This window comes from Lucilia sericata, unplaced genomic scaffold (genome assembly GCF_015586225.1).
Source record: "Lucilia sericata isolate MDLA Ls3-8-SP2 unplaced genomic scaffold, ASM1558622v1 Contig002336F_arrow, whole genome shotgun sequence".
Taxonomy (NCBI): domain Eukaryota; kingdom Metazoa; phylum Arthropoda; class Insecta; order Diptera; family Calliphoridae; genus Lucilia; species Lucilia sericata.
The window spans coordinates 31610-58104 of record NW_023996149.1 but is presented as its reverse complement, the minus strand read 5'-3'; the positions used below and the strand labels follow the sequence as shown (position 1 = coordinate 58104).

Genomic DNA, 26495 nt, shown 5'->3' with positions numbered 1-26495 from the left:
TAACTAAAACTAACAATATTTTCTCAATACATATTTCTATTTTGTGGTAACAGTTATTGCTATTAGCCTTTCAATTTTTGATTCGTATTCCTATACATATTTCGAATTGCGTAAAATGTCCTATTGTTATATGTATTCTATACTTTTATTACTTAAATACTTAATTAAGAAACGTTACTTTTAAGTACGTTAGAACTTCTTATATACCATGTAAATATATTATACATACATATGTATGTACATATCTAAAATCCCTTGTGAAAAATACCATATAACTTAATGTCATAGTTATAAATAATTTTCGAGTTGTTATCAATAAATATCTAATATTTAATGATATTTACTCATCGTATATTTTGTATAAAATATTACAATTTACAATTAAGTATATTTGCCATACTTCAGACTACGTAAATATTACAGAAATGTTTTAAAAATAGCTCGTTGAAATATTTAATTAGTTTTTGTTGATATTATTTGTATTTAGCAAATAATAATAATATGTAATTAAATTTAAAAAAGTGCATACCAGTATGATTACGGAAATAGCATATACTATTTAATATTTTTTTTTTTTAAATTAAATATTAAAATAAATAATTGCATGTTGAAAAGGTTTTAAAGAATGTTATGTTAAAATTGCAGTTTATGCTATTTACATATCCCTGGCTGCATGTTTTGCAATATTATCATTCTATATTTACCTGTATTGAATATCCCATTTATGATTTGTTTTATTTGCTTTGTAAAAGATATATGTATATAGTTGATGGTGTCGTATTTTTTTTTAGCAATATTCGAAAATTAATTTGCAAAAAATGTGGTGTTCAGTATTACAAACTAAAAGAGAGGCGAAGAGAGTTGTAGACATTAATTTATATTGTTTACATATGAAATGTTTGTTTTTTTTTGTATGAATTTCTTATGTACAGTGGGAGATACTTGTGAAAGGTGAAATTTCTATTTTAAGGAATATTTGATTCGGCAAAATTTGAAAAAATTATCTTTTTATAGAAAATTTTTGATAAAACCTCTTTTCAATAAAATTGTCTTTTTAAAAAAAAAAATTCGATAAAATTGTCTTTTTAAAGAAAATTTTCGATAAAATTGTTTTTTTTATAGAAATTTTTGATAAAATTGTTTTTTTTTATAGAAAATTTTTGATAAAATTGTTTTTTTTTTTTTAGAAAATTTTCAATAAAATTGTTTTTTTATAGAAAATTTTCGATAAAATTGTCTTTTTATAAAAAAAATTGTTTTTTTTTATTGAAAATTTTCGATAAAATTTTCTTTTTCATAGAAAATTTTCGATAAAATTGTCGTTTTTATAGAAAATTTTCAATAAATTTTCTTTTCATAGAAATTTTCGATAAAATTGTCTTTTTTATAGAAAATTTTCGATAAAATTGTCTTTTTTATAGAAAATTTTCGATAAAATTGTCTTTTTTATAGAAAATTTTCGATAAAATTGTCTTTTTTATAGAAAATTTTCGATAAAATTGTCTTTTTTATAGAAAATTTTCGATAAAATTGTCTTTTTTATAAAAAATTTTCGATAGATTGCTTTTTTTTATAGAACATTTTCGATAAATTGCTTTTTTTATAGAAAATTTTCGATAAATTGCCTTTTTATAGAAAATTTTTGATAAAATTACCTTTTTACAGAAAATTTTTGATAAAATTGTCTTTTTTATAGAAATTTTCGATAAAATTGTCTTTTTTATAGAAAATTTTCGATAAAATTGTCTTTTTTATAGAAAATTTTCGATAAAATTGTCTTTTTTATAGAAAATTTTCGATAAAATTGTCTTTTTTATAGAAAATTTTCGATAAAATTGTAATTTTTATAGAAAATTTTCGATAAAATTGTCTTTTTATAGAAAATTTTCGATAGATTGCTTTTTTATAGAAAATTTTCGATAGATTGCTTTTTTATAGAAAATTTTCGATAAATTGCCTTTTTATAGAAAATTTTTGATAAATTGTCTTTTTTACAGAAAATTTTCGATAAAATTGTCTTTTTTACAGAAAATTTTCGATAAAATTTTCTTTTTATAGAAAATATTCTATTAAATTGTTTTTTTTATTGAAAATTTTCTATAAAATTGTTTTTTTTTATTGAAAATTTTCTTTTTTATTGAAAATTTCGATAAAATTGTCTTTTTATAGAAAATTTTCGATAAAATTGTCATTTTCATAGAAATTTTTCGATAAAATTGTCATTTTCATAGAAATTTTTCTTTTTCATAGAAAATTTCCGATAAAATTGTTTTTTTATAGAAATTTCGATAAAATTGTCTTTTTTATAATAAATTTTCGATAAAATTGTCATTTTCATAGAAAATTTTCGATAAAATTGTCATTTTCATAAAAAATTTTCGATAAAATTGTCATTTTCATAGAAAATTTTCTTTTTCATAGAAAATTTTCGATAAAATTGAATTTTTTATAGAAAATTTTCAATAAAAATTTCTTTTATTTATTGTCTTTCGATTGCCTTTTATAGAAAATTTTTCATAAAATTGTTTTATTATAAAAATTTTTCGATAACAAAGTTTTTTTTATAAAAAATTTAAAAAATTTTCTATTTTTATAGAATATTTTCTATAATTTTCTTTTTATAGAAAATTTTCGGTAACATTTTTTTATTTATAGTAATTTTTCGTTAAAAATTTTCTTTTCTTTCTTCGTTTTAGAATTTTTTGTATATTTATTTCTTTTAATAAAAGTTTAAATAATATTAATAAATTTTTTTTGAATTACACAATTTTATATTTTTTTCACCCACTGTACACAAGTCGTCATATACATATTAAGTGCTTATTTCAATTATTCTTTTTTTCTAATTTTATTTTGCTGATTTTGTTTATATTATTATAGTATTTTTTTTATTGAAAATTTTCTTTTTTATTGAAAATTTCGATAAAATTGTCTTTTTTATAGAAAATTTTCGATAAAATTGTCATTTTCATAGAAATTTTTCGATAAAATTGTCATTTTCATAGAAATTTTTCTTTTTCATAGAAAATTTCCGATAAAATTGTTTTTTTATAGAAATTTCGATAAAATTGTCTTTTTTATAATAAATTTTCGATAAAATTGTCATTTTCATAGAAAATTTTCGATAAAATTGTCATTTTCATAAAAAATTTTCGATAAAATTGTCATTTTCATAGAAAATTTTCTTTTTCATAGAAAATTTTCGATAAAATTGAATTTTTTATAGAAAATTTTCAATAAAAATTTCTTTTATTTATTGTCTTTCGATTGCCTTTTATAGAAAATTTTTCATAAAATTGTTTTATTATAAAAATTTTTCGATAACAAAGTTTTTTTTATAAAAAATTTAAAAAATTTTCTATTTTTATAGAATATTTTCTATAATTTTCTTTTTATAGAAAATTTTCGGTAACATTTTTTTATTTATAGTAATTTTTCGTTAAAAATTTTCTTTTCTTTCTTCGTTTTAGAATTTTTTGTATATTTATTTCTTTTAATAAAAGTTTAAATAATATTAATAAATTTTTTTTGAATTACACAATTTTATATTTTTTTCACCCACTGTACACAAGTCGTCATATACATATTAAGTGCTTATTTCAATTATTCTTTTTTTCTAATTTTATTTTGCTGATTTTGTTTATATTATTATAGTATTTTTTTTATAAATACAAATAACAGAAATACATATCACTTTTATAATAAAAACTAAAATATTTGTAAAAAAGTCCCTTATTCGAAAACCGGTTATACAACTATAATTTAAAGTTGCAGTTCAAAACACACGCGAAATGTATTATGGAAATTAAATTTCTAGAATTTAATGTTTAATAAATAACAAGTACTTTGTAGTTTTGTTATGGACTGTTTAATAATAAAATTATTGTGATAGCTTCTTGTTGTAAACTTTGTTAGTTTTTGTGGACAATTTTAATGGTTTCTACCAAATATTATCATACGTTATTGTATGTTCTTTAAAATTTGCATATATAATTAATTTTATTTTGTTTGAAATTAGCATAATTTTTATATTTCACTGTATTCTATATCGCAAAATTTCACACCTTTACATTTCACTCCGCCGTGTCCGTTGCTTTCTTTAGTTTTATACAGTTTTAGAACACTTTTTGTGTTTTCATTTCTTTAATTCTTTTTTAGTGTAATTTTATTGTATTTTTTTAATGTTAGTTAATTATTTTTGTTTTTGTTTAAAACTTTTGTTTTTTTTATTACTTTAACAATCCGTCGTTTTAAATAAGCAACAAATCGCAATGAAGTGAAGAGAGTGAGTGAATGACAGTTTTAAAAATTTGTATTTTATTTAGCGGCATTTGACTCTTTCTTCTTTACCAGTGTCGCCAGATGTGGGGATTTCAAGTTTTAATTGGGGAAAGATTTTCGTGGTGATGGATTTGGGGATTTTTTATAATCAAATTAGGGTTCTATAGTTGAAACGAAAAGTCGACTTTTCGACTTTTTTCATTTAGTTAAAAGTCGACTTTTTGCATTTTATGAAAAGTCGATTTTTCGACTTTTTTCATTTAATTAAAAGTCGACTTTTAGACTTTTCGACTTAAGTATTTTATAAATAGTCGACTTTTTCCGACTTTTCGACTTTTTGACTTTTTCGACTTTTTCGACTATTTTTTCCACTTTTTTAAAATTTTAGACTATTTTTGACTTTTTTCTACAATTTTCAACATTTTCCAACATTTCGGCTTTTTCCGACTTTTTTCGACTTTTTCCGACTTTTCGACTTTTTCCGACTTTTCGACTTTTTTCGACTTTTATTAAAAAAGTCGACTTTTTTCACAGACGATAGTCGAGTTATCGACTTTTTTGGAACAAAATAGTCGACTTTGACTTTTCGACTTTTTTCGACAATTGTTCGATTGTTCGATTATTCGAAAGTCGATTTATAGAACCCTAAATCAAATGATTATATTTTATATAAGGTCAAAATTTTTCTGGTAACACTGTTCGTTCATGATGCATATTGAAATTGCCTTGCAAATTCAGAGAGTTTCAAAAACTGCTGCGACCTAACAGACTTAGCTGCGCTCGACACACAAGTTTTTGTGCACAGCAAAGGTTTAATTTTACACTGACTACCAGACTCTCAACTATATTCAATGATGATGTTTTTTTGGGAAAACTTTGGGGATTTCAATTAAAAAAATGTTGATTTTTTGGGACTTCCAGACTAAGATTGGGGACATGAGTCAAAATTTTTCTGGCAACACTGTTCTTCACCCTTTCTCCAGTTGTTTGTCTAACGCAATTTTTAATCACTTAATGTTTTTATCATTATTTATTGTTGTATTGGTTTCTTTTGTTTTTTTTTTATTTCAGCAAAAGCTTTTTTTTATTAATAAAAGCTTCCAGTAAAGTTGTGTGTTACAAAAGCTGGATATAGGCAAAGACATAACTAGATAGAGCGGAAACTCTGAATAAAGTTTAAATACAAAAAAAGCTGAAATATTTATAACGTGCTTTTTTAACCCTCGATTTACGCGATACTTTATATAACAATAACATCGTGTTGTATAACACATGCCCAAACCTTCAATTATGCGAATAAATCTACAGATTTTTAATAAAAAAAAGAAATTTACGAGGTTGCCCGATCAACTAGTTAGTAGTGTACTAACTTATCAGTCTTGTCGGTTCGATTCCCAATTTAGGGATTTACATTTATTTATGCAGAATTATATCGTGATACTCGTGTTTATAAGTGAATTATTGATCTTCAAAAAAGCTCTTTTCTTGGACCAGTTGTATGGGGCTTCGCTCCCTGGGTCAAGAGTGAGAGTATGTTCCGAATTTCTTCATATTATCATGAATATTGCGATCTGTAGCGTGCGCGCAAGGTTTCCATCAGCACACAGACGGACGGATATAGGTTAATCGAATCAGAGCCGATTGGTATACTTAAGGATTGATGTAGGACCAATATTTTTTAATGTTACAAACAACCTCCCGACCAATTAATTAACTTTAGTCCAAAGACATGTTAAAACATCTTTAAACGTGTTATTGGACCCTTCTAGGCCTTCGCATTAGACGTAACTTTCGGATACCCTTTTTTGTTAACCTGTGTAAATCACCCAAACAGGTTTTTATTTAAATTAAAATACCCCCTAAAGTATGTTATTAAATGGGATTATTAACACGAGTAAGTAAAGTAAACATGTTTGAATTGCTACCGAAATTGTATGGGAAAATTGATAAAGTCTATAGGTAAAATCGATAAGATACCACAAACATTTGTTATACACTTTTATATTATATCGAATCGCATTTTATATTAAACTTAAAACCATTTTATTGAACTAAGTTTTTTTACCATAAAATTATTTTTTAAAAAAAATTTGATAATGAATTTAAAATTTAAATAAAAATATTAACCAATAATTTACTAATAAAGCATTTGACTTAATATACCATTTTTATTTTAGTTAAATGTATTTATTTAAAATGCTACGCATTGCGCATGTAGGTCACAGTTGTGTTTTTAATTTCCCTCGCTAAAGCTTTTAACGGAAAAGAGTATTTTAAACTAAAGTTTGAAAACGTTTTAAAGTTTTCGGCATTTAAGAACATTGTATTACAATAGATGGCAGTAAGTACGAAAAGATATTCAAAACAACTGGACATAAGAATTTAATCAACAAAACTTTAATTTTTAGCAATATTTCAAAGTTAATGTTAATTTTATGTGAAAGTTAGTGCTACAGATTTAAGAAAATGTTATTAATAAAAAAATAACACTTTTATATGACTTTGATAGACAGATATTAAGTTCATTGTTGTGATATATATAAGTGATTTTATCTAAAAAAAAAACAATGGAAATTTTTACTTATATTAAGATTATAAATCATAATCTACTGAATAGTCAGTAGACCAGTAAATAGAAAAGTGCATAGACTTCTCCACACACTAGTACATAGAGTGGTCCATGGACTAGTCAATAAACTAGTTCATGAACCATTCAATAGACTAATACATAGACTAGACTATATTAGACTAGTCAATAGATTAGACTAATCCATTAACTAGTTAATAGACTAGAACCTTAATTATGCAATGACCTAATCCACAGAATAGTCCATAGGTTACTTAATACATTAATCCATATACTAGTAAATGGACTAGTTAATAGACTAGTTCATGATATAGTGAATAGATAAGTCCATAAACTAATAGCCAACAGATCAGTAAACATACTATTTAAAAAAACTAGAGAATAGACTAGTCAATATACAAGTTATCAGACTAGTAATCGTAGTATGTTTACTAATCTTTTGACTACTAGTTTAAAGACTTATATATTCACTATATTATGGACCTTACCAATAGGTTAGGACTAATATAGAACTAGTCAATAGATAAATGGACTAGTTGATAGATTAGTCTATAGATTAATCTTATTAAATTTACACGAAAGTTTTCTAAAATAGCGTCCGTCCTTCTGACATAAGTACGGATGTACACATTAACATACTTTCATAATTTTTCATACAAATTGTACATACATTGTGTATGTATGTATGGACAATGTACTCGTGCATGCATATTTAAGTTTTTCTTACATAAATATATAACATCAAGGCCCATGACGTATACTTTATAAAATCATAATCATACGTACAGTAGCACTCATTATTTATTTTACATCACTAAAGAAAATATTAATATTTCTTATCAATGATGTATAATTACACAGGCCGACAAATTTTTAATTCAGAGGCCTAAGCATTGAGCTGTGTGGAATCCGAAACTGGCCTCAGGATTTCTCCATCACATCTGTTATTGAAGATTATCTTGTCTTGAAGTCTGAAAAATTCCATTTTTGGCCGTTTTTGAGACGTTATAACTGCGTCAAAACGACCTTATGTATAAAATATTGTATGTCATCTGAAAGTCCATTCTTTCAGCTTTAAAATAAATGCTTAACGTCTGACATATCTTCTCTTTCTTCGAGATTGACAAAAACTGAATTTTTCTTATACTTCGCTTTTATTTTTTAAAAAAACATTTTATATTCAAATTTCTTTTTTCAATTTTTCCTATGAAAATACTTCTTAAATCTACTGTAGTTGCTGAGATATCATCCGTTAAAGTTGACTGATGGACAGACATTGTTAAATCGAATCAGAACATGATTTTGAGTCGATTGGAATATTCTCATTTTTGCTCATTATAAACAATATTTACAAAATATAATACCATTCGCTCTATAGTAGTGGAGGGTATAATGGACTTTCAGATGGCATTATTTTATATATAAAGATGTCTCGACGCTCTTATAACGTCCTAGATGTGATGAAGAAAATCTGAGGTCAGATTAAGATTCAGCGCTCAATCCTTTAGAAAAGTTTAACTTGGTATCAGGGTTACGATTTTTTTTTAAAATTTTGTTGGCCTGTGTTATTATCCGACTGACTTAACTTTGAAATTCATAACTCGTTACTTTAATTACAATTTAAATAAGATTCCGTTCAAGTACCCACGAATAGGAAAATGCATTTATCAGAGGAGAAAGCAGAATTTTTTATCTAAAAAAATTATTGGTTTTCACTTGTTAAATATATAGTAATTGTCTTAATACTAATTAAATAATAAAATCGAGAGAATTTGCAGTATTACGGGATTTCCTAGAATTTGTTATTATTTGATATGCGATATCAGACTATAATAGAAGTTTTTAAAAATAGTTTAGCCTCTAATTTTATAGAGCTATTCTAAATTGATGATTCAATTTACTTTATTTGAATTAAGTTCCATAACTTATTTATCTAGCCTATTGGAAGTTTAGGCTTTAACTAGAACTTTAAATTTTAATCAAAATTACTTATCTTTCTCTCCCAAACTAAAAGCTTTAAGCACCTAATTTTGATTAGAGCTGATGATTCAATTTACTTTATTTGAATTAAGTTCCACAACTTATTTATCTAGCCTATTGGAAGGTTAGGCTTTAACTAGAACTTTAAATTTTAATCAAAACTAGTTCTCCCTCTCTCTCTCCCAAACTAAAAGCTTTAAGCATCTAATTTTGATTAGAGCTTAAGTAAAAATTTTTAAAGCAAAAATGAAGGCAGTTATGTCGAATTTTATATAACCTTTATCACAGTATTTTTAAAAATTTTGTAATTTATCGAGAAAAATTGTTTAATAAAAAATATATTTAAGAGGATTTTGATAGACCTGACTATGTATAGTATACCATATATATACTACAAATTAAAATTATAGACTGATCCTCATAAAATTTAAGAAAATGATTTCGGTTCCTATAAAACTTTCTTATGTCCAATTTTATTGCTATATATGCTTCTTAAGGTCAGATATGAGCATTAAAGTCATTTTCTGAAGGGGACCTTATGTGGAGGGTAAGGTCAATTATAGACCGATCCTTATAAAATTTTACGAAGAAATTTATGTTCCTATAAAATATGTTTCTGTTGAATTTCACCTCTATATATGCTTCTTTTAGACAGTTAGAAGCGTTTAAGTCATTTTCTGAAGGGGACTTTGTATGGGGGTAGGGTCAATTATGGACCTATCCTTATAAAAATTTACACAGAGATTTAAGTTCCTGTAAAACATGTTTGTGCCGAATTTAACTTCTATAGTTGCTTCTTTTAGCCATTTATGAGCGACAAAGTCATTTTCTGAAGGAGGGCTAATAGGGGGGCTATGCGAAATGGTGGATCGATATTGCTAATGTTCAATACCAAACAAACTGCATCAACTAAAAGTATCTGTGCAAAATTTCAGTTCGATAGCTACATCCATTGGGACTCTATCGTTTTTTGAACAGACAGACGGACGGACATGGCTAGATCGTCTTAGAATCTAGTAAGGACCCTGAATATATATACTTTTATGGGTCTTAGACGAATATTTCGATGTGTTACAAACGGAATGACCAAAAAAATATACCCCCCCTCTTTTTTGATGGTGGGTATAAAAAGTTCAAGAATTCCGAAATATAGGTGTGTACATATGTTAACCTCGTTGTCAATCAGTCCTTATCATCAAAATCATAATAGGCATATTTTAAAAAGAACTACAATATCTTGACATATTGTCTGACATTTGCCATACAAATCAGATCAGGTATACTTAATGTGGCAAAGGGTTTGCAACAAATAGTAATTATATTTTACTAAAAGTAATAATTGGGAACAAAATTTGATCATATTGTTAATTTTAATAGCATACTCGAATAACCAACCATCTGCAATACCTTCTTTGACTATGTAAAAAAATCACTTCAACTTGTCTTAAAATATCAATTTGATGTGATACGATGTGATATATATGTATATTGTATATTTATTTAATGACAACGATAAAAAAACGTAACTTAATACAACTGACTAAATAACAAAAACAAAAAGTAACGAATAAAAGAGAACAACAACAAAATTATCACAATTATGGCGATAATAATAATTTTTAATTGCCCACACTTTAACTGAGATTACACACTGATTAAAAACCTAGAAAAGGGGCGAACAAAATAACAGCAAAATACTAAATATAAAAAAAAAATTATCATAAAGTTTTGTTATACTAAAGTTAGTTAAAACATATCGACAGGTACTTAGAATCCGTTTTTGCGATTATATTTCAAAATTTTTCTCTCTAAAGCGTTTTTAGTTTAATAGTAGCTTTTGTACGTAACGGTTGTTTTTGAATAAATATTTTTTTTGAAATAACGTTAAAGAAAAGTGAAATAGTGTTAAAGTAAAGGATGCAAAAATAATATATTAATTTAATAATATATATAAACAAATCCTTTTAATTAATTATAAAATATTATATTATAAATTAGTTTTATTACAAAAAAAAAAAAAAAAAAAAAAAAAATACAAAATGAAGTGAGTACTAGATGCATATCCCTTATATACATATTTGTACTTAAATAAAGATTAACATGATTTATAAAATGACGTAAGGTGGGCGGGTGTTTGTGCTTAAAAAAACTACGCTTTATTAGACTTTCTTTTATCTAACTGATCAAAAGTTATCTTTAAAACGCGCTAGACTAAATTAGTAATTTATTAATAATAGGCATGTTTAGTTAAACTATTTGAAAAGTCACTAAACAAATATATGGAATGACTTCTTGCAGCTCCATAAAGTAGTTTGGGAAAATTATAAATCCCAGACAAAAGTTATAAAATTGTTTACAACTTATGTTTAAAAATAAGAATTATTTAAATAGAATTTACCAAAAGATTTTTTATATGACCGGACAGCGTCATACATTTCATTCTGCTTACTCATATATCGTACGACATACCCGTTTATGCTGCTATAATTAGTTCATTATACCATCGTATGACATTTTCTACTAGTTATCATCCGAACACTAACATAAACTTTATAATTAATGCTGGATATTAATTTCGGTCATGTGATGAACTTTTCCGAGATTTTAACTTTTAACTGGTTGTTCGCAGGACTTTGTCCTAGCTGGTAAGTTGGTTGAGGTTCCTTCGCGATCCACGGAAGGGACGCTTTGTTAAAAGATTGATGCTCGGTGAAAAATAATTTTCGGGATAAGTTTATGTTACCAGCCCTCCCCCGGGGGCATGTTACCTTGGTGAAATCTGCATCTTGGTGTTATTGTAATATCCCGGGGAAAAGAGGTGATGATCAAATGTATCCTCGGCTTTTTCTTGGAATGATTTGACATGGTGTCGAACCAGAGCATCATATAAACTGGCAGTACGGGTGGCCATTTGCCCGCAGGACTTGTCGTGGCTGGTCAGTTGATTGAGGTTCCTTCGGGATCCACTTAGTGGCTGTGGTTTAAACCCAAATTCGCGGGAAGAGAATGTTGGTTTAAGGACTGATATATAAGATGACATATATGTCTGGATTCTCACTCCGGTGCTGTTGCCATCTCAACAGACATCACTGGGTGATATGACAGAGCAACTTATGCCGCATTCCTGAACCCATTGAGTATCTCTTACTCTTCGCGTAGTAAGATGCCAGTATAGGTTAGGGAATTTTCAGGTTGACACTTGGTAGTTGCCTTTCATTCCGTAGATCATTCTTTATGATCTGAGAATGGAACTGATGTAAGTTGGTGAACGATCGGGAAAGACTCCTCTGCCTTATAGGAGACTAGTACTGAATTAGTAGACCTTTTACTTCAGGGAAGTTCTGGGCGCTGTTGCCGAATCAACAGAGCCATCTCAGTAGTGTGGTTGCGCTGGCTTTAATAGGTTAAGGATGCACTGGAATAGATCATTAGTTGATGGGGATTGTATTTTAAGTCATTCCGCAATGGGGCTACTATGGCAAGAGATTAGATAGCTCGAGTACTTCAGCAAAGTGCTTGTACATGGAAAAAATTGCCACCTGAGTTCTTCATAGAAGGATTCAGGGGCGCGTGATAGACCGTCCCACATCTACCCAGTGGGTGAAAAAGACCACCGTGAAATAAGGCCGACAAGGCAGGTGTTCACGTTTAGACATTTTGTTACCCCTCCTATCCCCCGGGGGGTATGTTACGTGATGATAGACCCCATTTTTATGTGATTGCAATCACGAGGAAAAGAGGTGCTAACAGTACCTCTAGTTTGCCGGGACTATAAACTGGTGATGATCAAATGTATCCTCGGCCTTTTCTTGGAATGATTTGACATGGGGTCGAACCATAGAACCACGGGAACCGTAGCCCGTAGGGCAGATCTTCAGTCTTTGTCTTGTCCCGGTTAGTGGAGAAGTCCCTTACCCGCCCGTATACCTAGGGTGTGTCGAATGAATGATAAGTGTGCTGGATTGAATGTTGATGGATGAAATGTAATTTTCCTTCCTTGTCCAGGTATACTCAGGAAAAACTCTGTTAATACCAGATTTATCACAGTGTACTCTCTGTGAGTAAGAACAAAGTCCTCGGCTTATTTGATGGATTCGTGTTTCGGTCTACCGAATACGTCTCTAAGTGCTGTTGCCGACTCAACAGATATCTGCGTATCTGTAAACAAAAGTGATGTTTTTGCATTTAGGAAGTTAAGCAACAGGGCAGCAATGGTCAGAGATTATATAGCTCGAGTACTTGAGTAAAGTGCTTGTACATGGACCTGCAGAACAATGAACATAAATAGCAATTGTAAAAACACAAAGGGCGAGTCGCAAAAGAAGCTCATCTTGTGGATGAAAAAGACCACCGTGAAATAAGCCCGTCAAGCACTTCAACATCTAATCTGATCTACATCCGTCCATGTAACTTTATAATTGAATTATAAACCGATCCACACAAACATTTTGTAGGGAATTTTTCGATCCTAATAAACTTGATAATGTCGAATTTCATACATATTTATAATTTTTAAGCAAGTTATAGGCGTTTATATAATTTCCTGAGATAATCTGGTGGTTAGGGTCAATTATGGACCGGTTCTTATATTATAAATTAGGGAGATTTTAGTTCAAATATTACTTGTTCATTTTAAGCCTGTTATGAACTTCAATGTAATTTTCTGCAGATGATCTTATATGGAGGGTAGAGTCCGGACCGATTCTTTAAAAATTAAGTATATATGGGAGCTTGGAGCCAATATGAACCGATTTTTATGAAATTTTCCAGAGAGAGAGATCTACATTCCTATAAAGCTTATTTAGATCTAATTTGATAGCGATCAAATTAAGCCAGAAAGTATGCAAGAAGATTCAAATTTATGGAAAGGACCATTATATAACATCGTCTAGTCTCATTTTTGAAGATTTTTTTTAATTCAGATTTTTCTTTAATATTTAAATAATTTATTGGCAGCAAAAAATGTTTAATTAAAAATATGTAAAAAATACATTTTCAATTTAAAAATCGTATAAAAATGGTGGAAAAACCATTTCTCATCCTTTTTCCGATTTTTAGAAGAAATTATATTTTCTAGAAAACTTAATGTGGATAACAACCACTGCCAATGGAAATTTGTTGGCCAAAACAAAAATATTCCCATATTAAATATTTGAAAACCAGATATTTCTGGTTTTCTTAACAATCATAATTCTAAACATGTTTTCTATCATAAACAAAAAACATATTCGACAGCCGGGTTTTCTTATCTGTAATAGTAGTTAAGCAAATATTTTGCTTATTAAATTTGTATAGACCTTATCTTGAAGCTTTAGAAATCTCAATGAAATTTCTTTAATAAAATTTTACAATTTCTTTATAAAATCATAAAGACGCTCATAAATAGGTCATATTGTTTAGAATAAGTTGGAAAAATATAGTAATTGTTAAGAATTGCAAAGACTTTGATTTACGCCCATTTATAGTGGGCATGGTTAAGTGTTGTTTTAGTTATGTTAAGCTATTATTTGTGTAAGATATTTTTGGTGCCAAGTGAGTTTGTTGGTAAAGTACATGTTTACAAACAATTTATTTAATAATTTTTATCTTATATGATGAAGAGTTAAATAAATATTATTGTTATTCTACTTAATTACTCACCTAATATCTATGAAATAACTAAACAGCTGACTAAATGGAGGTTTTTCTGCTTTTTCTTTGTATAGACAAACAAAATTGTTTTTTGATTTTGTAGTTACTTTTGTTGTCAAAAAAAAAACTGTTGACGACTTTTAATTGTTTTTATCAACAGCACTAAATAAATCCTTAAAGATATATCTTATCGTTAAAATAAAAGTATTTATAATGACACTTATTAGTGAACAATTTAAATTACAATTAAATGAAAAATATACTTGTTCATAAATTACTAAATAAATTGTTGATTTGTTATTGTTGATTTGTTAATAAAATATTTTCAACTGATTAGAAACACCCTCTAAATTAGTTAAAAACATAACAACAACAAATTAAATTTTAGATTTTTTTTTTGTTGAAATGTATCGCTCAAGTGCTTTTAAAATTCTCCCAATAACTGATAAATAGTAAAGTATTTCAACTCTCATACTTTATGCAAAATAAAATAAGGAAGTTTAAAATTAGTTTTTTCCTGAAACCACATTTGTTGACTTATGACACTTTAGAAATAAATCACAGCTATAATTTATGAATAAAGATTGTTATTTAAGTACTAAGCATTATTTTTATACAGCAAAATGAAAAGATACATATGTATTCATTGGGGGTAAAAGTATTTTGTGATAAGAGCTCAAAACCACAAATATAAGAAAATTTATTAAAATAATACAATTTCGGTTATAATTAAAACTAATAAAAATCTTATAAATTATAACATAAAATTGTTAATGATAAACACATTTTTTTATAGACAAGCTAAAAATAAGATTTATTATCACTTTCCTTTTTAACAATTAACATTCTATTTACTTAGGACTGCTGCTCTAGAAGAATCCCCTAAAATAGCCAACGCAAATGCGACATCCAACAGTACAGATGATTATGATCCCCACGATCATCGTAATGTTAAGAATCCAACAAAGTGAGTTATTATTACTCGTGGTTAAACTTCAGAAATTTTAATATATATTTTTCCAATTTTTTCTTTAAGTAATTGGCAGACAATGGCCCATTTTCTTAAGGCCAGTATAGGTACGGGAGTTTTGGCCATGCCTAGTGCTTTTGCCAATGCCGGTTATATTAATGGTTTCATATTGACGGCGATTATTGGCGCCATTGCGGTTTATTGTTTACACATACTGGTAAGTTTAAAGTTTATTGAAGATTTTTCATATCGAAAATTTCCTATAAAAGAGAAATTTATAGAAACTTTTGTAATAAAAGGAAATTTAATGAAAATTTTGTATAAAATGAAAATTTAATGAAAATTTTCTATAAAAAGAAAATTTTACAAAAATTTTTTCTAAAAGGAAAATATAACGAAAATTTTGTATAAAAGAAAAATTTAACGAAAATTTTCTATAAAAGGAAAATTTAACGAAAATTTTGTATAAAAGGAAAATTTAACGAAAATTGTCTATAAGAGGAAAATTCGTCGAAAATTTTTTACGAAAGAAAAATTTTGTATAAAAAGAAAAATTTAACGAAAATTCTCTATGAAAGGGAAATTTATCAAAAACTTCCTATAATAAGGAAATTTTCAATAAATTTTTTTATAAAAGGGACATTTTTGGAAAATTTTCTATAAAAACTTTTTTACAAAGAAATTAAAACAACACATAAGGAAATTTTAGCAAATACTTCTATAAAAGGGAAATTTATCGAAAATTTCTTAAAAAAGGGAAAATTATTAAAAAATTCCTATGAATGGGAAATTTTTTGAAAACTTGCTATAATAAGGAAATATTTCGGATAAATTTTTTATGAAAGGGAAATTTATTGAAAACTTCTATAAAAAGGATATTTATCGAATGTTTTCTATGAAATAGATATAGTTATGGAAAATTTTCTATAAAAGGAAAAGTTTATGGAAAATTTTAATTTAGATAATTTTAACGAAGATTTTCTAGAGAAGGGAAGTTTCCTTTAAAGGGGAAATTTATTGAAAATTTCTTCTAAAAGGGAAATTTATTGAAAAAAGGAAACTTATCGAAAATTTTCTATAAAAAGGTAACTTATCGAAAATTTTCTATAAAAAGGTAATTTATCGAAAATTTTCTATAAAAAGGTAATTTATCGAAAATTTCCTATAAAAAGGAAATTTATCGAAAATTTCCTATAAAAGGGAAATTTATCGAAAATTTCCTATAAAAAGGAAATTTATCGAAAATTTCCTATAAAAGGGAAATTTATCGAAAATTTCCTATAAAAGGGAAATTTATCGAAAATTTCCTATAAAAGGGAAATTTATCGAAAATTTCCTATAAAAGGGAAATTTATCGAAAATTTCCTATAAAAGGGAAATTTATCGAAAATTTCCTATAAAAGGGAAATTTATCGAAAATTTCCTATAAAAGGGAAATTTATCGAAAATTTCCTATAAAAGGGAAATTTATCGAAAATTTCCTATAAAAGGGAAATTTATCGAAAATTTCCTATAAAAGGGAAATTTATCGAAAATTTCCTATAAAAAGGAAATTTATCGAAAATTACCTATAAATAGTAAATTTATCGAAAATTTCCTATAAATAGTAAATTTATCGAAAATTTCCTATAAATAGTAAATTTATCGAAAATTTCCTATAAATAGTAAATTTATCGAAAATTTCCTATAAAAAGTAAATTTATCGAAAATTTCCTATAAAAAGGAAATTTATCGAAAATTTCCTATAAAAAGGAAATTTATCGAAAATTTCCTATAAAAAGGAAATTTTCCGAAAATTTCCTATAAAAAGGAAATTTATCGAAAATTTCCTATAAAAAGGAAATTTTCCGAAAATTTCCTATAAAAAGGAAATTTTCCGAAAATTTCCTATAAAAAGGAAATTTTCCGAAAATATCCTATAAAAAGGAAATTTTCCGAAAATATCCTATAAAAAGGAAATTTATCGAAAATTTCCTATAAAAAGGAAATTTATCGAAAATTTCCTATAAAAAGGAAATTTATCGAAAATTTCCTATAAAAAGGAAATTTATCGAAAATTTCCTATAAAAAGGAAATTTATCAAAAATTTCCTATAAAAAAGGAAATTTATCGAAAATTTTCTATAAAAAGGAAATTTATCGAAAATTTCCTATAAAAAGGGAAATTTATAGAAAATTTTCCATGAAAAATAATATTTATCGAAAATTTTCCATAAAAAATAATATTTATCGAAAATTTCCTATAAAGGGAAAATTGCTTATGCACTGTATAAATAAATTTGTTAAAAGTTATCAGTAAAAATTCTACGCAAAATGCGGGAGAAATAAAGTTATTTTTTGATAAGTCCTCCGAAATTTTCTATAAATCGTGAATTTTATCTTACATTTATTCCTTTAACTTATTATATTAATGTTGCTTCTTCCAGATTGGTTCCATGTATGTGCTTTGTAAACGAAAACGTGTGCCCTATTTAACATTTTCAGAGGCCATGACAATGGGATTTCAAGAGGGTCCACCTTGTTTTAAATGTATTGTACCGATAGCAACGTAAGTATTATTAAATAAATTAAATAAAAGTAAATGTTTTCTTAAAAAAAAACAACAGTACGTATGATGAATTTATTAGCATACAACAAAAAATCCTTAATACTCATACGCCTCCTTTTATATTGCTAATTGTATTGATAAATTTTCTATTTGAAATTTTAATTTTTCCAAAAAATTTGCTTCTTTGATTTTCTTCTTTCAGTCCCTTTGTCGATGGTTTCTTGGCGTTTTATCATTTTGGTATTTGCTGTGTCTATGTTGTCTTCATCTCGGAGAGCATTAAACAAATTGTTGATGAACATCTAATCGTTTTGGATTTAAGAATTCACATGTGCTTCGTCTTAGTGCCATTATTTTTAATTTACAGTATTAGAGATCTAAGATTTTTGGCAATATTCTCCTCAATTGCCAATGTACTGCTATTTGTTGGTAAGAAGACTTAATCAAATGTATTTATTTGAAGTCAATTTTTTTTAATATTTTGTATGTATGTTTATTTAATGATTATATGTATTTTTTAGGTTTTGGTGTTATTCTATATTATATATTTGATTGTTTACCACCCCTATCGGAACGTGAACCCGTAGAGAAAATATCCAAGTTGCCAATTTTCTTTGGCACTGTGCTCTTTGCTTTGGAGGCTGTTGGTGTGGTAAGTAAATGAGTAAATATTTTAAAATCAGATTATATTTGTTATGGCTGGATTTGTGTTTATTATTACTTTAAAGGAAAAAAATACAAAAATAAACAGTTTGTTTGTTGACGTTGTGTAATTGTTTGTTTGCTTTTATTAGTATTTGGTTGTTTAAAAAATTAATGTTTGTATGTGTACGCTAAGTTCTAATAAAGAGACGATAGAGTTTTTTCAAAAGTTTGTGACAAAGGATTAGAGCGAACATTTTCAATACAGGAAAATTTATGGAAAACTTTCTCTAAAAAGAAAATTTATAAAAAATTTCTTAAAAATAAAAATTAACAAGAAAACTTCTATAAAAGAAAATTAATTAAAAATTTGTGATTTGTGGTTGGTGTTCTAGTTTGGTAAACCAGGGGTTGTGGGTCGATTCAACGAACTTAACTAACTAACTAAACTAAACAGAAATAACTAATAACTAACTAACTACAAAACTAACGACTAACAAACTAACTAACTAACTAACTAACTAAACTACTAACAACTAACTAACTAACTAACTACACTAACTAACTACTAACAACTAACTAAAGAAAACAACTAACTACTACTAAACAACGAACTAACTAACTAACTACTAACTACTAACTAACGAACTAACAACAACAACTAACTAACTAACTAACAACTAACTAACAACTAACTAACTCAACTAACTAACTAACTAACTAACTAACTACTAACTAACCTACACTAACAACTAACTAACTACTAACTAACTAACTAACTAACTAACTAACTAACTAACTAACTACTACTAACTAACCTAACTACTAACTAACTAACTAACTAACTAAATAACTAACTAACTAACTTAACTAACTAACTAACTAACTAACTAACTAACTAACTAACTAACTAACTAACTAACTAACTACTAACTACACTAACTAACTAACTAACTTAACGAACTAACTACTAACTAACTAACTAACGTAAAACTACTCAACTAACTAACTAACTAAACTAACTAACTAACTAACTAACTAACTACTAACTAACTAACTAACTAACTAACTAACTAACTACTACTAACTAACCAACTAACTAACTAACTAACTACTAACTAACTAACTAACTAACTAACTACTACTAACTAACTAACTAACTAACTAACTTAACTACTAACTACTAACAACTAACTAACTAACTAACTAACTAACTAACTAACTAACTAACTAACTAACTAACTACTAACTAACTAACTACTACTACTAACTAACTAACGAACTAACTAACTAACTAACTAACTAACTAACTAACTAACTAACTAACTAACTAACTAACTAACATAACTAACTAACTAACGAACTAACTAACTAACTAACTAACTAACCTAACTAACTAACTAACTAACTAACTACTAACTAACTAACTAACTACTAACTAACCTAACTAACTAAGCTAACTAACTAACTAACTAACTAACTAACTAACTACTAACGAACTAACTAACTAACTAACTAACGAACTAACTAAACGAACTAACTAACTAACTAACTAACTAACTCACATACTAACCTAACTAACTAACTAACTAACTACTAACGAACTAACTAACTAACTTACTAACCTAACTAACTAACTAACTAACTAACTACACTACTAAACTAACTAACTAAGCTAACTAACTAACCTAACTAACTACTAACTAACTAACTAACTAACTAACTAACTAACTAACTACCTAACTAACTAACTAACTAACTACTAACTAACTACTAACTAACTAACTAACTAACTAACTAACTAACTAACTAACTAACTAACTAACTAACAACTAACTAACTAACTAACTAACTAACTAACTAACTAACTACTAACTAACTAACTAACTAACTAACTAACTAACTAACTAACTAACTAACTACTAACTAACTACTACTAACTAACTAACTACTAACTAACTAAATAACTAACTAACTACTAACTAACTAACTAACTACTAACTAACTACTACTACTAACTAACTACTAACTAACTAACTAACTACTAACTAACTAACTAACTAACTAACTAACTGACTAACTAACTAAATTTCCCTTAAGAGAAATTTATAATAAAAATTCCTATAAAGAAAAATTTATAAAAAAATTTCATATAAAGGAAATTTAAGGACATTTGCATATAACACTGACATTGGAAATTTTCTATTAAAAAGAAAGCCCTTATCAATTTATAATACAAATGCCGTAACATGAAGTGTATTTCTTATTCGTTGCAATCTCAACTAAAACATTTCACCTAAACTACTTGGCTCTCTTTTCTGCCAGGGGTGTTATTATTGTACACTCTTCCCTAACCATCTTAACTTACTACTAACTACTAACTAACTAACTACTAACTAACTAACTAACTAACTACTAACTAACTAACTAACTACTAACTAACTAACTAACTACTAACTAACTACTAACTACTAACTAACTAACTAACTAACTAACTAACTAACTAACTAACAACTAACTAACTAACTAACTAACTACCTAACTAACTAACTAACTAACTACCTAACTAACTAACTAACTAACTAACTAACTAACTAACTAACTAACTAACTAACTAACACCTAACTAACTAACTAACTAACTAACTAACTAACTAACTAACTAACTAACTAACTACTACTAACTAACTACTAACTAAACTAACTACTAACTACTAACTAACTAACTAACTAACTAACTAACTAACTAACTAACTACTAACTAACTAACTACGAACTACTAACTAACTAACTAACTAACTAACTACTAACTAACTAACTAACTAACTAACTAACTAACTAACCTAACTAACTAACTAACTAACTAACTAACTAACGACTAACTAACTAACTAACTAACTAACTACTAACTAACTAACTAACTACTAACTAACACTAACTAACTAACTAACTAACTAACTAACTAACTAACTAACTAACTAACTAACTAACTAACTAACTCACTAACTAACTAACTAACTAACTAACTAACTCTAACTAACTAACTAACTAACTACTAACTAACTAACTACTAACTAACTAACGAACTAACTAACTACCTAACTACTAACTAACTAACTAACTAACTAACTAACGACACTACTAACTAACTAACTAACGAACTAACTAACTAACTAATACTAACTAACTAACTAACTAACTAACTACTAACTAACCTACTAACTAACTAACTAACTACTAACTAACTAACTAACTAACTAACTAACTAATAACTAACTAAACTAACTAACTAACTAACTACTAACTAACTAACTAACTAACTAACTAACTAACTAACTAACTACAACTAACTACTAACTAACTACCTAACTAACTAACTAACTAACTAACTAACTAACTAACTAACTAACTAACTACTAACTAACTAACTAACTACTAACTAACTAACTACTAACTAACTACTACTAACTAACTAACTAACTAACTAACTAACTACTAACTAACTAACTAACTAACTAACTAACTAACTAACTAACTACTAACTAACTACTAACTAACTACTAACTACTAACTACTAACTAACTAACTAACTAACTAACTAACTAACTAACTAACTAACTAACTAACTAACTAACTAACTAACTAACTAACTAACTAACTAACTACTAACTAACTAACTAACTAACTAACTAACTAACAACTCTACTAACAACAACTAACTAACTAACTAACTAACTAACTAACTAACTACTAACTAACTAACTAACTAACTAACTAACTAACTACTAACTGACTAACTAACTAAATTTCCCTTAAAGAGAAATTTATAATAAAAAATTCCTATAAAAGAAAAAATTTATAAGAAAATTTCATATAAAAGGAAATTTAAGGACATTTGCATATAACACTGAACATTGGAAATTTTCTATTAAAAAGGAAAGAACCCTTATCAATTTATAATACAAATGCCGCAACATGAAGTGTATTTCTTATTCGTTGCAATCTCAACTAAAACATTTCACCTAAACTACTTGGCTCTCTTTTCTGCCAGGGGGTGTTATTATTGTACACTCTTCCCTAAACCATCCTCCCTTTCGCTTGGCTCAATCCTATGAATTGTTTTGTTTCTTTTTTCCTTTATTTTATGGTCATTTTAATTTGTTGACTCTAGTAATTTGCCTCTGTGTGTGCTCATTTTTATTTGGGGATAAAAAAGTATTTATTGTTGTTATTCTTATTATTTGTTGTTGTCACTATTGTTGTTATTATTTCCTCTCTTTACGCTTGGTTGCCCAAAAGGATGGTTTTTAATAAAATTTATTTAATTTTTGGTTTCTATTTTATTTTGTAAATATTTTCTTTTATTTTCATTTTGTATTTTTTTTTGTTTTTGATTGTTACAACTTTCTTTTGTTTATTTACAGATTTTAGCCATCGAAGAGAATATGGAAACACCAAAAGCATATTTAAAACCATTTGGCATTATGAATATCGGCATGTCAGTTGTTTTAAGTCTCTACATAATTTTGGGTTTCTTTGGCTACTGGAAATATGGTGATGATGCCTTGGGCAGTGTTACATTGAATATACCACAAGAAAAAATGTAAGTGGGACAAACGTTTGTTGTTAAGGTTTTGATAATGATGCTTGTTAGATGGAAAAAAAGTGTTTATTTAAAAATATTAGATATAAAGTTGAGGATTATAATTGTCTGTTGCTGGGGTGTAGGGGCTTTCTTTGTGTGAATTTAAATTTGCCTAGAAATTTATGAAAATCTTAAATATGTTAAAAGATTAGTAGACATTTTGGGTTAATTTATACACATAATTTATGCCTTAATTGTAGGTATTGTTTGTTAATTAGCAGTCATGTTTGTTGAAGATTTGTTGGAGATTAAAAAGTATTAGTATTATTTAGGATACTATTTCAACTTTAATTAGGTGAATCTTGTTTAACGAATCTTTGTTCAATCCTATTATTTTGAGATAATTTAAGACAAATTTATATTTAAGAATTTTTGGAGAACATTTTTAACCCATACGATTTTTATTCTGCATTTTTTTTATATACTCATGCCATTTTAATTTATCATCATCAATTATTTTCTGTTTAAATACTTTGACATAAAGTTAATTTAAAAATTTATTTATTATTTCGGTTTTTCCTCTTTTCTCATTTTTTGTTCAGTTTGGCACAAGTTACAAAAATAATGTTCGCCATTACAACATGGATTTCATATGCTTTACAAGGTTATGTTACGGCCGATATCATCTGGCATAAATATCTGTCGAAACGAGTAAAAGACACATCGAAACATGTTCTCTTTGAATTGCTTATAAGGGCTGGAATTGTTCTTTTAACATGTAAGTTATATAAACAATTACACTATCAGCAATAACAAATTTAACTATAGTAATGGGTGCACAGTGGGGCTGGGTATATGGGATTCAATGGTTGTCACCTTGGATTAACTCATTTTCTAAGATAATTTATCGAACATATTCTATTAAAAGAAAACTTAACGGAAATTTTCTATAAAAAGAGAATTTAAAGGAAATTTTCTATAAAAAGAAAATTTAAAGGAAGTTTTCTATAAAAAGAAAACTTCTCGGAAATTTTCTATAAAAAGAAAATTTAAAGGAACTTTTCTATAAAAAGAAAATTTAACGGAAATTTTCTATAAAATGAAAATTTAACGGAAATTTTTATAATAAGATAATTTAAAGAAAATTTTCTATAAAAAGAAAATTTAACGGAAATTTTTATAAAAAGAACATTTAAGGAAAATTTTCTATTAAAAGAAAATTTAGAAAAAATTTTCTATAAAAATAAAATTTAAAGGAAATTTCTATAAAAAGAAAATGTAAAGGAAATTTCTATAAAAAGAAAATGTAAAGGAAATTTTCTATAAAAAGAAAATTAAACGAAAATTTTCTATCAAAAGAAAGTTTAATTTTCTATAAAAAGAAAATTTATTGAAAATTTTCTAAAGAAAGAAAATTTATTGAAACTTTTCTATAGAAGGAAAATTTTATTGAAACTTTTCTATAGAAGGAAAATTTATTCAAAATTTTCTATAGAAAGAAAAATTTATTCAAAATTTTCTATAGGAAAAAAATTTATTTGAAAATTTTCTATAGAAAGAAAATTTTCTATAGAAAAAAATTTTTTGAAAATTTTCTATGGAAGAAAATTTATTGAAAATTTTCTATAGAAAGAAATTTATTGAAAATTTTCTATAGAAAGAAAATTTATTGAAAATTATTGAAAATTTTCTATAGAAAGAAAATTTATTGAAAATTTTCTATAAAAGAACTTTATTGAAAATTTTCTATAGGAAGAATTTTTTTTAAATTTTCTATAGAAAAAAAAATTTGTGGAAAATTTCCATAGAAAGAAAATTTATTGAAAATTTTCTATAGAAAGAAAATTTATTGAAAGCTTTCTATAGAAAGAAAATTTGTGGAAAATTTCTATAGAAAGAAAACTTATTAAAAATTTTTTACAGAAACAAATTTATTGAAAATTTTCTACAGAAACAAAATATATTGAAAATTTTCTATAGAAATAAAATTTATTGAAAATTTTCTATAGAAAGAAAATTTATTGAAAATTTTCTATAGAAAGAAAATTTATTGAAAATTTTCTATAGAAAAGAACATTTTTTTAAAATTTCCTATAGAAAGTAAATTTTTTGAAATTTTCTTTAGAAAGAAATTTTTTTTATTTAAAGAAAATATACCGGAAATATTTCTATAAGAGAAAATTTATCAATAATTTGCTATTAAAGAAAATTTTTCTATAAAAAGAAAATTTCTATAAAAGAATATTTATCTAAAATTTATATATAAAAGAAAATTTCAGAAAAATTAAAAAAAAATAAATAAAATAATATTAAGGAAAAATTTTCTAACAAAAATAAAATTTTACGAAAAATGTCTATAAAAAGAAAATTTATTAAAAAATTTTATAACAAAACAATTTTCTGTAGCAAGAAAATTTATCTTGCACTCAAATTTACAGAACTATTTTGTTCTTAATTTTCCAATCCCACTTTGCACACCCCATTCAATTTACAACCATGACATTTTGCAAATGATTTCTTTGTCGAAAAAATAAAAATTTGTTAATAAAAAAGCAATCCACTTTGACATACAAACAATATTGTTATTAATTTATTGTGTTAAACTTTCTCCTTCTCCCGACACATTGCAGTTTGTGCAGCCATTCTTTGTACCGGATTTATCACTGTTTCTGTCGTTGGTCGGTTCATTTTGTTTGTCGATTTTGGGAATTATATTCCCAGCATTATTGCAAATTTGTGTACAATACACCACTGGCTATGGACCATGGAAGATACGATTAACCAAAAATTTATTACTGGTGGCATTTGGTGTCTTTGGCGGCCTGGTAGGAACGTATGTTAGTATTGAGGAAATTGTGAATGCATATAAAAATAAATAATGAAATGAAATTAAATGAAATGTATGTAAATTGTAAATGAAATTGAATATTAACATTGGTTGAGAATACTATATGTATGTATGAGTATTGTAGTAGTAGTTAAAATATTGTACATTTTATATTTGTATTTGTATGTAAGTTTAAGTGTATTTTATAGATATGAATATGTACTCGTATACTCTATAGTAGTATAATATATATTTTAAGTAAAATAATGTAAAAAGCTAAAAAATAAAAAATATACAATAGTGTATGTGTACACAAACATAAAGTGTAAATGAAAACATGCGAAATTGTATTTATTTAATTAAAACATAAATAAATATTTTTTTGTTGCTGTTTGTGAATGACTGAGTAAATAAATATTTTAACACTTGAAATCAACAATAACTTT

At 26.2% G+C, this 26495-nt stretch overlaps 1 protein-coding gene and 1 long non-coding RNA gene across 2 annotated transcripts; one reads left to right on the top strand and one right to left on the bottom strand.

Annotated features, from left to right (window-relative positions):
* Positions 1 to 746: 746 nt before the first annotated feature.
* Positions 747 to 4285, bottom strand: LOC119613824. Its single transcript, XR_005232276.1, has 2 exons — positions 4065 to 4285; positions 747 to 840 (listed from the first exon to the last, which is right to left on the bottom strand). It is a non-coding gene; the product is annotated as an uncharacterized LOC119613824 (long non-coding RNA).
* A 6399-nt stretch (positions 4286 to 10684) lies between these two features.
* On the top strand, positions 10685 to 26354 carry LOC119613825 (proton-coupled amino acid transporter-like protein CG1139). Its single transcript, XM_037969880.1, is given in 10 exon segments — positions 10685 to 10892; positions 15339 to 15446; positions 15516 to 15666; positions 17875 to 17996; positions 18199 to 18425; positions 18518 to 18648; positions 23062 to 23240; positions 23825 to 24000; positions 25853 to 25869; positions 25871 to 26354. Coding segments are annotated over 10 exon segments (1347 nt in total). The 5' UTR covers positions 10685 to 10887; the 3' UTR covers positions 26102 to 26354.
* The last annotated feature ends 141 nt before the right edge of the window (positions 26355 to 26495 follow it).